Source organism: Rana temporaria, chromosome 6, assembly GCF_905171775.1.
Source record: "Rana temporaria chromosome 6, aRanTem1.1, whole genome shotgun sequence".
Lineage (NCBI taxonomy): Eukaryota > Metazoa > Chordata > Amphibia > Anura > Ranidae > Rana > Rana temporaria.
In genome coordinates this window covers 117,927,090-117,941,510 of record NC_053494.1, presented here as the reverse complement: position 1 = coordinate 117,941,510, position 14,421 = coordinate 117,927,090, and the positions used below count along the sequence as shown (strand labels likewise).

Below are 14,421 nucleotides of genomic sequence, written 5' to 3'. Positions count from 1 at the left end.
GTAAAAGTCAGCAGCTACAAAAAGTGTAGCTGCTGACTTTTAATAATCAGACACTCACCTGTCCCACGGTCCAGCGATGCGGGTGCAGGAAGCCTCGCTCCTCTTACCCTTCTCTCCGAGGAGCCGGCATTCTAACTGTGGGCACAGCCAGGTGCGCACTGCGCATGCGTGAGCCGCGCTGTGAATGGCCGGGCAATCTGTGACGTGTCCCAGAAGATTTCAGGGTGGGAGAGGGGAGAGGTGATCTTCCTTCCGGCGCTAGTTGAATTTTTAGTCTGAAATTTCCAGAACAGAACATATAAAACAAAGGTAAGTTGCCATTTTGTTTTAAGCTTTTATATGTGAATGAGAACATGTAAAAAATATAAAGTGGGTGTTATCCCAATTTGGCTGAAAAGTGGACATACACCTTAGGAAAATGTTTCCTCTCTTCCCCATCCTCATTCCACTAGGGCTGTTGGTGTCTCTTGGACTTTTCTGCATCAAGCATCTGTATCCCACATTTGCAAGGCTGCCACATGGACCTCTGTTTACACACTCTCCAAGTTCAACCAGGTAGATGTTTAGGCCTTATGCCGCGTACACACGACCGTATTTCGGGTTGTAAAAAATGACGTTTTGTTTTAATGTCTTTTAAAAGATCGTGTGTGGGCTCCAGAGTATTTTTCACGATGTAAAAAATGGGCATTAAAAGTTTCAAACATGCTCTAATTTTTCATAACGTTTTTAACAATCCGTTTTTAACGTCGTAAAAAATGGACGTGTGTGGGCTTTAATGACGTGAAAAAAACCTGCATGCTCAGAAGCAAGTTATGAGACGGGAGCGCTCGTTCTGGTAAAACTAGTGTTTGTAATGGAGTAAGCACATTCATCACGCTGTAACAGACTGAAAAGCGCGAATTGTCTTTTACTAACACAAAATCAGCAAAAGCAGCCCCAAGGGTGGCGCCATCCGAATTAAACTTCCAGTTTATAGTGCCGTCGTACGTGTTGTACATCACCGCGCTTTGCTAGAGCATTTTTTTTTACGATCGTGTGTAGGCAAGGCCGTTTTAACGATCGAGTTGAAAAAAACTTTGTTTTTTCTAGACCATTAAAAATGTAATTTATTACAACCCGAAAAACGGTCGTGTGTACGCGGCATTAGCCTACTGTGAGCTTGAATCGCAATTTTTTTTGCCAGTATCCAGTCAACTGAAGGTAGTCTTCATATAAACAAAATAAAAGGGGAGTGGGAATAGGACCCAAGGTGTCCTTGCCTTCAATGAAGGAAAAGGAACAAACTGCGGTTTAACCTGATATACGGTAAGAAAAAAATATTTATAATTGAAAGGAAAGCATAAACAATAGGAAATTGCACATGGTAAAAACTGACATTTTGTCACTTAAAAACACATACCCATGAGCTTAGCCATATCCAAGTCATCCACACGTGTCAATCACCTCAAGTTATTTAGTGTGACTTGACATATAATGCTTATGTACGTTAGGTGAGGTGAGTTCTTAGAAGCCTTTGAACCCCGGCCCGGTATCCGTATTGTGCTTAACCATGGACCTCCAGACTCCCTATATGCCTATAGAGCTGCTGCATTAGGTATTTACAGTATTGAAAAGGCATTAATCATCACAGACAAATGCAGTTTTGGCTGTAAGGTATCCCTGCCAGTTAGTGAACAAGGTAGGTTTAGTTTCTTAGTGTAGCACTATCACAAATTGAGGCTAGTCTGCAACAACTTGAACCCTTCAAGGATCAACTGGAATTTGAAAGAAAAACATGACATTTTGAAAAAATAAGTTATTAAAACACAAAAGAATTTAAGACAAACTAAACAATCCAAATTTCAAAGGGATTTAGATGATTGGGCCAAGGGAGAAATCTTTGACCTGACTAAGACTAGAGGTAGAAGCACCTAGAGAAAAGGCCGACAATGGTCACGCTCCTCAACCAGAGGAGCACCAAATACCTCAGAAAGCGAGGAAGACACAGAAAGAATGGTGTTTTTTTTTAGGACAAGAACAGTCACCTTTGGAAGCGACAACTACCACCAAAGGGATCCTAAAGCCCACAAGAGGAACAGGAGGAAGAGGAAAAGGAAAATACAAGAGTGCTGGGGACAGAGGAGAAATGATTAGGGCCAATACCCGGAGCCAGTGGAGATGACAGAGATAATCTCCCCATTATCATTCGACACTACTTCCCTAAACCCTCATCTTGACCAACACTCCAAGACGAAAAAACGCGAGGAGAGAAGTGTGCGGAGGAAGATGAGGATTTCTCGGTCTCTGAGCTCCGGTGAGGCTTCATCATTATTTGGAGGATTGATTCTGGCCCTGCAGTGGAGCTTGGATTTCTGCATAAATGCTGGTTTTATTCTGATCTATGGTAAGAGTCAGTGTTACCCGTGGGTGGAGGTCTCCTGTCTGCACTAACTACTGTGTTGTGGATACTACTGGCATCTAGGATCCATTGTCATTTTCATCACCATACTTTGGGACTCTTTTTGCCTTCTGGCTTCACTGTTTCTTTTTTTTTCAATTTTCACTATGGTTCATCAATATGTACTATCACTGTAAATTACAATTTTTGCTGTGACAATATTTTTATTGTTATATTAGTTTCACAGACAAAGTATTATTATTATCATCACATTGTGACACGTAGTGGTGTCCTTTTCTTTATCGTACATCACGGGACACAGAGCCGCATAGCCATTACATGTGGGTTATAGAGTCTACCTTCAGGTGATGGACACTGGTGTAATCAATTAAACAGGAAGTTCCCTCCCTATATAACCCCTCCCCTACTGGGAGTTCCTCAGTTTTTTCATCAGTGTCTAAGGTGTTGGTCACGAGTTAACATGTGCTCTTAGGAGCTCCACTGGAGGGATCCATGCTGGATGTAAAAAACCTCCATAAATCCGGATCCGTCCAAGGTGCTTCATAGCCAAAGTGGACGGTACCCGGGCCTCGGTGCGAAAAACGAGGTTTAGCCTATAATGCCTCTCTGCGGAGGGCTGGATCCTGGGTTCCAGAACTTTGTGCCTTCTAAGGACCAAATGTTTTTTCTGCTGCCAGGGTGCTATATAGGTCCAGGGGTGTGGTGTTCCTGCTATGGACCCCGGTCCCTGAAGGTCTAGGACTATACCCACGGTGAAGGGGGAAGATTGGGCCTCTTGCTTGGCAATACCCTGCAGCGTGGAAAGGTAAGAGAGGGACCTACGGGACTTAGTTCGACAGTAGGTCTTCTGTAGGGGACTATGGGTCTCGCCTATATTATGTTTCTATGCATGGGCAATGTAAACCACGATGTCTTCTGAAACGGGATGGCTCAGGGCACCCATATACCTCCTCTAGCCGGCATGTAGCCTGGGCCACTATGTCTGTTCAGACAGGATGGCTGTAGTACCCATATATCTCCCCTTGAAGGGGCTGGTACATAAAAAAAAAAAAATGCCCTTAATCCTATGCAAAGGATTGTCTTCCATGAGTAGCTGCAAGTCTTATCTGTTTTTCCACTACTATGGGCAGTAAGACATGCCTGATGTTTTCTCTTACCATGCTTTCCAAAAACGGAAGCTTAAGTGTTAGCTGGTCTATTGCGCGTCCCACTTCCTCAGCTTCAGGCTCTACCATGTCGCACGTGCTCACCGGCTCAGTGCAGTTGCAGAGAGGGCTCTTCAAAAAGGCCCAGACGTCAGAGCTCTGTAAAGCTAGGGGGACACAAATGTAAGCACCTTGCGTGAGTTGGATACAGATTCATCTAAGACGCCTACTCCGCATCTAGCTGTGCAGATTAGCAGGCATTGTTGCTGCCAGACTTCAGCTGTTGATGCACCTGGGTTAAGCTCCTCTGCTTTTAGCTTAGGACTTTTGTCTCCCCATTGAATAAGGTCAGGGGTAGGAGTATAAAAAGGAATCGCCACCTGAACCTGGTGGCCCCTTATTCTCCCCTGTAGAGACTTAAACAGCTCACAGATTGAGCCATCAGACCTGTCAGGCAATCAATGCAGCCTCCCCCAACATTGCAGCCACTCTGCATGTGTTTTGTTTTTTGCATCACATTTGTTGTTCTACAAGAGGTTAACTGCTATGTTCGCAGCATCCTCACAAGAAGCAAAAAAAAAAAAAAAAAAAGCAGGGTGTGTCCCTTTTCTTGCTTTAATCCTTAAACAAAGGGATTAGAAGAGCTGGGGATGAAGGGTCACTGTCAGAGGACAGGAGACAGGAGCTGCAGCCTAACGAGGAGAAGCTATCAATGGCTCTACAGGTTCTGATTGCACCTGCAGTCTTTTCAGAGATTCATGCTGCATATAATTTCCCTCTGCCTACTCGGCCAAAGCCTCTATCTTCTCCTTGGAGTGTAAAGAGAGGTTTTTCCTATAGGTGGCTAGTAAGACCTCCATATGGTCCTCAGCCTGGTGTCGGCTTCAGGCTAACCAAATGCACATCTGAGGGATGCACAGTTGCTGGTACACATTGCTAACGTCTCTTAATTGAGGAAACGCACATCTACAGAGGATAACTTCCTCTTTACCAGTCCGCATGTTGCATAAGATACATGAGTTTGGAATGCATGTGGGATAAAAACAAGTAACAGAGCATGTTTTATTGTGGATCGCATAAGGATACATGTTTCTGTCTGTATGGTGTTGCATGTTTGTTAGAGTTGCATAGAAATGCTTGAGTGCATAAAGATGCTAGTTACCTGATCACTCAAGTCCTGGATTACCCAAGGATATTTGGTCACACAGAGCGACTTGTTTCCACAGAAAGGCTTAAAATCGCATAAAGACGTTTGTATGCATAAAAATGCTGGATCACACATGGTTACCTGATCACCCAAATCCTTGATTACCCAAGGATGTTTGGTCACACAGAGGAGGTTTGTTTCCACAGAAATGCCTAAAATCGCATAAAGTTGCTTGGATGCAAAAAAGATGCTGGATCACACATGGTTACCTGATCATCCGCGTCCTGGATTACCCAAGGATATTTGGTCACACAGAGAGGCGTGTTTCCACAGACGTGCCTAAGTTTGCATAAAGATGCTTGTATGCATAAAAATGCTGGAATCACACATGATTACCTGATTACCCAAGTCCTTGATTCCCCAAGGATATTTGGTCACACAAACAGGCTTGTTTCCACAGAAATGCCTAGAATCGCATAAAGAGGCTTGAAGGCATAAAAAATGCTGGAATCACACATGATTACCTGATCACCCAAGTCCTTGATTCCCCAAGGATATTTGGTCACACAAAGAGGCTTGTTTCCACAGAAATGCCTAGAATCGCATAAAGAGGCTCGAAGGCATAAAAATGCTGAATCACGCATGATTACCCGATCACCCAAGTCCTTGATTACTCAAGGATATTTTGGTCGCACAGAGAGGCTTGTTTCTACAAGAATGCCTAAAGATCGCTTAAAGATGCTTGAATGCAAAAGGAAGCTGGATCACACATGGTTGTCGGATCAACAGCATCCTGGATTACCTAAGGATACTTGATCACATAGAGAGGCTTGTTTCACAGAAATGCCTAAAGTCGCATTAAGATGCTTGAGTGCATAAGGATGCTGGATCGCACAGGGGTGCTTGGTCACACAAGAGTCCTTGGTCACACAAGGGTTCTTGTCCGCACAATAGTGCTTAAAATGCATAAGATGATGATCGCATGGAAGATGCTGAATCGCATAAGGATGCATGATTACTTTAAAGTTGCACATGGCGGCCTAATTAAGCAATACAGGATTCCTTGTGTTTGCATAGAAATACGTGTCTGCATGGGTTCATGTTGCACATTGTTGCATAACACGTTTATAGCGCATGCTTGCTTGCAAGATGCTTGTTCCAGAGCACACATGCTATATGCATGTTTTGCTTAAAACATATTTATATGAATTCATGCTTCCAGGAACACACGCTGCCATGTACACACACTTCCATTGAGGCATATGGCTTTAACACTTGCCACATACACATATGGGGAGCCAGTTGCATATGTGTTTATTTACTTGGGTCTGCAGAGGTTGTCTGCGTTTCGCAGGGGAACAGCACTATCTCCAGTTGGTGGTCTTGCCCTTTTGGGTTAGCCTCCGTGCCTGGGTTGTCAGGGTGCTAGGGCCCGCCTCTAGCAGGTCTGTAGGCCCAGGGTATAGCAGTAATGGCATACCGAAGCAAACTCCTGCTGATGGGTCAGTCAGTAGCATGGCTGGACCTAAGGGTGTCCAGCATGGTCAGGTATCTGGAACTCCTGGGTTGGGATTCCAGTCTAAAGATACATTCTTTCATTTGACAAGAAGCTGGGTATGTTTGGCACAGTCCAAAAAGGAGAGTTTTTTTGGCCTCAGACAAGACCATCGCTATAAGAAAACTGGTCTATGTGGTCACAGCAAGTAACAGTTCCTTACTTTTGGCCTTTTGATTAAGGCACTAGGGAAGATGCTGGCTTCATTCAAGACAATTCCCTATACTAACTTTTATTCAGGGCTGTTATAAACAGTATTTGTCGGCCTAGAAGGAGTGGATCTTGACCTAGCATTATCCAAAGAACCCGGTCTCAGAGATATGCTATAATTCCTCTTGGTGATTCTTAACTAAAAGGGTTTGCCAGGTCAGGAAGAGACCATGGCCCAGGGGAAGTAGTCAAGCTCCAAGGGAGCCTTATCTGTCAGCTAGAGCTACCGATGGAGCATCTGCCTTAGGGGCCTGAACGTTCAGGTGGCAGGTTGGTTCTGTCAGAGTACAATCAGACTATGCCATACTAGTGATTTACTTAATTTACCAAGGAGGAGCTTGTGCCTTGCCTATTGACATTCATCATTTCATGAAATGCAGAGTTGGCAGGCGATTCGCTGGAGCCGTCAACAAGTGTCTCCGGGAGAATGACCTCTACACCCCGACTGTTTTCCTGACCAAATGTCACAGAAATAGTACCCTGTACATAAGATGTATTGGCGTCCAGGGTCATCAAGGAATTGAACAGCTTGGGGTCAAGGATAAAGGATCCACCCGCATGCGGGGCAGATGTGTTTGTAATCCGGGGGGACCAGTTGTCACTGGTTGTGTCTCTCCCCCCAGTGCCGCGACTTTTGTGGCTTCTATGCTACATTAGAGGAGAACGAAAGCTGGCCTGATTACTCCGGCATAACCCTGACGACCTCTCGGTGCAGGAACAGTAAGGGTGGTAGTAGAGGACCCACGGTCCCTTACATCTTGTCCAGGCCTACTTTGCAGGGGGTATTACATCCTGCCTTGCAACAGGTGAATTAATGGTCTGGCTATTATAGCCCACATTCTCGAGGATCGGGGCTTTCAAAATTAGCGGCAATTCCCTGGTTTCATACAAGAGAGCTGGCCTCCAGGACCAGATATCCTACAGTCTGGAAGGCCCATGTTCCTGGTGTGAAACCAGATGGTGGCATCCGTGGAAGTTTGTCATTCCTGCCTTCCTACATTTGGAAAGGAGACGGAGCTAGCCTTAAGTTATATCAAGGATCCGATCTCGGCCTTGCTTCCAAAGGTCGCTTACTTCACACTCTTTGGTCCGGGCTGTTATACAAGGGGTGACGTGCATAAGTCCACCAGTTGGGTCGCCCTTGTGCTCGGAGGATTGGCTCTAGTTTTGTCGGCTTACAGGGTCAGCTCCTTGGGCCGATGCACCATATTTCCCTTCATCCTTTAACAAGGGAATTGGTGTTCTTGGTTGTGGTAGCCTCCAAGAGAGTTTCAGTATTGGCAACTTTCTTGGTATAGACTAGAGCCATACTCAATTATTCTTACAAGTAGAGTGATTTTCATCCTCACCCAACCTTATTTACTAGAAGGATCTAGTATTCATTTGAATCTAGATATTCTTACCTTCCCTTTTTTCAAAACCTTGTTTCACGGAAGGAAAAGTTATTGCTTTTCTCTCAATTGAGATGAGAGCAGTTAAATACCTATCTGAAGGTTTCAGATATAGAAAGCTGACGTTTTTATTGGGCTGCCAGAAGACCCTAGATGGGCAGGCAGTGTTCAGGTCAGCTATTAAAATGGTTACACTTTCTCTCTCTCGTTGGAGTAAGAAGGGTCTAGGCCTATCTGAAGCGGCTGCTCGGATACGGAAAACTGATGTTGTGGCGCTACCAGGAGGCCCCAGGAAAGGGCAGGCAGCGTCTAAAATCAACTGTTTTTAAGGTTGATTCATCAGGTTATTATTCAGGCTTGTGGTTTAGTGTAGGATTCCCCCTGTTTTTTTGTGGGGGTGCTCCCTACCAGGATGGTAAGCGCTTTATGCGCAATGCATTTCCAAGCCTTTATGACGCAGATTTTCAAGGCCACAACTTGGTCATCTGTGCTTACGTTCACTAATTCCTATCAGGTGAACATAAGACAGCTAGAGGATGCAGCTTTTTGGCGCAGTATGCTGCAGGCAGCATTATAGGTCCTCACGTCTGATGGCGGTCTGCGTTGTTGGTTTCTCCCTCCCCTCAGTAAGCATTGCTTTGGGACATCCCACATGTAATAGCTATGCGGCTCTGTGTCCCGTGATGTACGATAAAGAAAATAGGATTTTTATAACAGCTTACCTGTAAAATCCTTTTCTTGGAGTACATCACGGGACACAGAGCTCCCGCCCCTCTTGTTTGGGGATATTGGGACACTTATTGCTTTGCTACAAAAACTGAGGAACTCCCAGTAGGGGAGGGGTTATATAGGGAGGGAACTTCCTGTTTAATTGATTACACCAGTGTCCATCACCTGAAGGTAGACTCTATAACCCACATGTAATGGCTATGCGGCTCTGTGTCCCGTGATGTACTCCAAGAAAAGGATTTTACAGGTAAGCTGTTATAAAAATCCTATTTTTTTCACATTGGTTTATTAGCGCGACTCCCCCTTTTTTCCACTCCAAGACTATTATTAACCTCTCAGAATTTAAATTGGAAGAGAGGCATAGAAAAGTGCTTGAAAAAGGACTCCCCTACTGGGTCAATGAACGAGTTTGCGGTACAGTAAAACCTTGGTTTGAGAGTAAATTGGTTTGAGAGCATTTTTCAAGACAAGCTAAATTTTTTAATACATTTTGACTTTATATACAAGCAATGTCTTGATATAAGAGTAGTGTCATGTCACAACTGAGTATGAAATATAAGAGAGGCGCCTCTAAGTGTAGCAATATGGTTACATTTTAAGAAAAGGTACAACATTTAGAAACTCACATGGTTGATGATTAAAACAGGCACATCTAAGTATGCAGGCATCAAGGGTAAAGCTGTCCACATAGACCATTCTTCTCACCGCCATTGATTTTGTCTCTTCCATGAGCGGTTCAAGCCTCGCTTTCAGATCACTCTACTGCAGGGTAGTCTTCCCGGTCGCGATTGTAGACTGATGGCGGTAAAAGTCGGAGGTGAGGATGTAACGGTCTTTGTGGATCGCTTTACCCGGGATGCCTGCATACTTTGATGTACCTCTTTTAAGCATCAACCATGTGAGTTGCTAAATCTTGTACCTTTATTAAATGTAACCATATTGCTACATTTAGAGGTGCCTCTCTTCTCTTTTGTACTCTGTAGCTCCTGCTGGATTTTGCTTCTAATCCCCTTGGGGAGGCTGACATTTGAGGATGGACATTTTATGGTTACACAACTTATCACTTTGCTAAATTTTTTATATATACTGAAGGACTTATGAATAAATGGTTGTGGAACGAATCACTTGAGTTTCCATTATTAGTTATGGGGAAATTTGCTTTGATATACAAGTGCTCTGGATTACAAGCATGCTTCCTGGAGCAAATTATGCTAGCAATCCAAGGTTTTACTGTATATAAAGATATCACTTTATTTTTACAAAAAGTGTACCTGAGATAGTTACATCAAAGACCTACCCAAGAGGAAGATGGAAGCCTCCCAACTGAATCCCAAGATGATGAAGCTCTAGATATACTCACCTCCTTATTAATGGAAAGTAAGGATGATGACCAACCTATCCCTACTCCCTCTAGCCCATGGAAACGAGACGCCACACTACTACTAAAATCAACAAAAATGCCCCCTTTCCGAAAAAATAGATGGTTGGGGTTTTTCTTAGACCTCGTTCAAGATGATCTTACTAAGGTGAATTGGCAAAGAGGAAGGAAAGACAACCCGGACCCTGAACAACGCCGGACCTTACGGGAGCTGAAGGAGGCACCAAATTTGGTGATCAAGAAAAGCGACAAGGGGGGCAATGTGGTACTGCTCTAAACAGAATACTATGAAAACAAGATAAAAAGGCAATTAAATGACCGATCTACCTATGAAAAACTTCCTGCTAACCCTTTTACCTCCATAACTAATGAACTAAACTTTAAACTTATGTTTGTGCAGGAAGCTGGCCTCTTTTCGTCTCGGAATGAGTATTAGTAGCTGAAAGTAAAGGAGTTTAATACTCCTACCATCTACATTATTTCTAAAGTCCACAAATCCTTGACAAACCCACCAGGCAGGCCAATTGTTTTAGCGGTGAAGGGTCCTCTGGAGAAAATTGGAAGATACCTAGATGCCCTACTGAAAAAAATGGTCTTTGAGTTACCCTCATACAGTAGAGATACTATTGATATATTAGCAAAAATGTAAGAAGTAACTGTATCCCCCTGGAACTCTCCTGGTAGGCATCGATGTAGAGTCTCTTTATACATCTATACCCCATGCATGGGGCTTGGCAGCAATGGCACACTTTCTTGACCAGAAATTTCCATGTATGGGACCTCAGAATGAGTTCATCCTTGAGATGCTACAGTTTGCCTTGAGCAATAATTGCTTTCAATTCCTAGGGGTCTACTATAGACAAATACAAGGCACCTCCATATGCTTGCTTACATCTTGGTTATTGGGAAGAGGAAGTTGTTTACTTTTCTGAATCTTATCTAGACCATGCCAAATTATGGCTAAGATATATTGATGATGTCCTGCTGCTGTTGCAGGGATCTGTCGAATCCCTTGAAGAGTTCTTGAGCGAACTGAACAAAAACAGCCGCAATATACGCCTAACATTCACCTACGACTTGAACGAAATCTTGTTTTTGGACCTCCTAATAAGGACATTTTATAAAGCAACAGCAGCAAACACCCTTCTTGAGGCAACCAGCCATCATCCTAAGTCCTTGGTCAGAGGTATACCGACGGGGCAGTTTCTGAGAATTAGACGCAACAGCTCACTGGATCAGGACTATCAGGTTGAATCGAAGCAACTGTATAAAAGGTTTAGAGAAAGGGGTCACACGCATAGATCTTTAAAGAACTCAAGAAAACGAGCATCCGCAATTGACCGGAAAGATCTGCTAATCCAAAAATTTACCAGGATGCCAACAAGAGTCTTTCTGATCAAGTGAAAATCATCACTATGTTTGGAACACAGTGGGAGGATTTGCGAATGATCTTGACTAAACATTGGCACGAATTGACTCGAGCCCCTCAGGTGGCTCCTATAGTTGGCCCTAAACCCTTCATGGTAGCAAGGAGAGCCAACAATCTGACTGATGAGCTTGTCAGATCTGAATATACCAGACCTAATCCACGCAATTGGCTCACGGACCTACCTCCACTGCGAAGGATGTATGCCTGTGTGAAATGCCACATTTGTGGATTTGTAGATAGATCTGACTCCTTTACAGATGCAACAGAAAGAAAGGCGTATCAAATTAAACATTTCATTAACTGCAATACTACACGAGTACTGTATATGCTGGAATGTTCCTGTCATAAACTGTACATAGGCAAAACAAAGTGTCCCTTAAAGGTCTGCATGGGGGAACATCTCTCGAGTATTCATTCCTCAGGTGACCATACCCCCATAGGAGAACACTTCTCAAAATATCACAACAGGGAACCAAACTGACTCAAAATTAAGGGGTGGGGGAGTGTAGCACCCTCTACCTTTTAGGTAGGTGCTAGAATAGTGGAATTTTGTGTATGCTTTCAGTGCAGGTAAATTTGGACGTGCTGGGATCAGTCCACCAAGTGTCAGTTAGCACATTTATTATTCTCATCTAAAATGGTTTCTACAACAAGGACTACAAACCCCTGCCTGTAATGGGCTATAAGAAAACGGTTAGGACTTATTCAGAGTGAGGCCTAGCCATGTGCTAATGGTGACAGTAATCTAGCTTTGGACAGTGCAGTGAAGCAAGTGATCTCAAGTAGTGTGCTGGAGGAGGAGTTGTGCAGAGGAAGAGACCGTCAGATTTGGATTCAAACTACATTTATTTCCATTGCTAAAGATTCATTATCTGGGCATTCCATGTCCCTTTTTCCCCATCCAAGTTTAATCCCCTAATAAAAACAAGCAAGAGACTGTTCATTATCTGGGAAAGTGTGCCAAAATGGATGTCTGACCAGTAGGGTGAAATGCGTGGATGGCTAGAATACGTAGTGACCCCATGAGGGCTCCACTACACCTATTTTTCCACATTTATTTTGTAAAGTGCTGTGCAACAGTGGTTGCACTGTGGATGTGTGCTGTCGAAATAAAAGTAAAATGTAATCATGTGAAGCCATCACGTGATCAAAATAACCACTCACAAGGGGATCTAACTGATGCAACTGCTTCTCCCAGGTCCCTGGCTATGTAAGTGAATAGTCTGGGTGACATCAGTGGTTGCTAAGGATGCGATGGGTGTAGGCACCTACTGCTTATTAACCATTAGGAATATGTCATGTCCAGTCATTCCTATTCAACATCACTTAAAGATCATATTTGGATATAGTTTGCATGTGCTCCCTGTGTTTGCATGGTAACCTAATTGGCTTCCAACCAAATAATGTTCTTAGTTTGCTTGTCTGCATGTCTGATGAAGGGATATTGAGAACATGAAGTGAATAATGTAGTGTGTAAAGCATAAATTGGCTTGCTATAAAATAAGTACAATTAATAGAATCTGACCTACCTAGGTTTATCGGTAATTAAAGTACAGACTGTTGTCATGCTATTGAAGTGTTTGATGTTTAAAATGTGAAATGTGTTTAATATAGTGATGTGGTTGATTATACATATACACTGCAAATTAGAATTTCTGGCATGTACATCTCCCTGGTCATTTTTTGCAAACATATGATTATTAATGTATTCTTGTATTTGATTCCAGGATGGGATCCCTTATATTGGTTCCAGTGCTGGTACTAATGTGGCTACTGTTAGCATCAACACAACTAATGATATGCCAATTGTGTACCCACCATCTCTACTGGCTCTTGGATTAGTTACATTCAACATAAACCCTCATTACCTGGATGCAGATGTCAACAGCAGGCACATGGGGGTATGTTTATTTATATTGTCAATTTAATTGAGTCCCCTTTCACAACTATGCGTTTGGCTTGCGTAATGTGTTGCATGGCACCGCAACACACCACATTAGCTGAATGAAAACTGTCAACCAACAATATCTTTAAATGAAAGTATGACTTTATTGCTATACCAAGTAAGCATCAGGGTAGCACTTGTTCACACGTTTTAGCCTACATAGATAGTCTACCTGGCTACAGACAAACACAACCATGATTTTTTTTTTAACAGAACTCCACCCAAAACAAATGAGTCAATTAAAACCAATAAGATAGTATAAAACAAATAAGAGAAAAAAATATTGTGCATTTATCAGCAGTACAGGTGAAACTCAAAAAATTAGAATATCATGCAAAAGTTCATTTATTTCACTAATGCAACTTAAAAGAGGAAACTAATCTATGAGACTCATTACATGCAAAGCAAGATAGTTCAAGCCGTGATTTGAAAAACTCATGAAAACCCCAAATCCACAATCTCAGAAAATTTGAAATTACATGCAATTAATAAAACAAGGATTGTATCGGACCTCTGAAACGTATAAGCATGCATATGTACTCAGTACTTGGTTTGGGCCCCTTTAGCAGCAATTACTGCCTCAATGCGGCGTGGCATGGAAGCTATCAGCCTGTGGCACTGTTGAGGTGTTATAAAAGACCAGGATGCTTCAGCTCTTCTGCATTGTTTGGTCTAATGTCTTTCAAACTCTCTTGGCAATGCCCCATAGATTCTCTATGGGGTTCAGGTCAGCCGAGTTTGCTGGCCAATCAAGCACAGTAATCCCACGGTCATTGAACCAGGTTTTGGTGCTTTTGGCAGTGTGGGCAGGTGCCAAGTCCTGCTGGAAAATGAAGTGAGCATCCCCATAGAGCTTGTCTGCGGAAGGAAGCATGAAGTGCTCCAAAATCTCCTGGTAGATGGTTGCGTTGACCCTGCACTTAATGAAGCACAGTGGACCAACAACAGCAGATGACATGGCTCCCCAAATCAACACAGACTGTGGAAACTTCACACTGGACTTCAAGCATCTTGCAGTGTGTGCCTCTCCATTCTTCCTCCCTCTGGCTCCTTGGTTTTCAAAGTAGATGCAAAATTTGCTCTCATCAGAAAAG

At 43.2% G+C, this 14,421-nt stretch overlaps 1 protein-coding gene across 1 annotated transcript in view; it reads left to right on the top strand.

Moving 5' to 3' along the window:
* LOC120943752 (alpha-aspartyl dipeptidase) overlaps nt 1–14,421 on the top strand; it is a 52,459-nt gene that overhangs the window by 18,700 nt on the left and 19,338 nt on the right. The window contains exon 5 of the mRNA XM_040357250.1: nt 13,110–13,283. Within this exon, the coding sequence (XP_040213184.1) occupies nt 13,110–13,283 (174 nt within the window). The remainder of the gene's footprint in view (nt 1–13,109; nt 13,284–14,421) is intronic.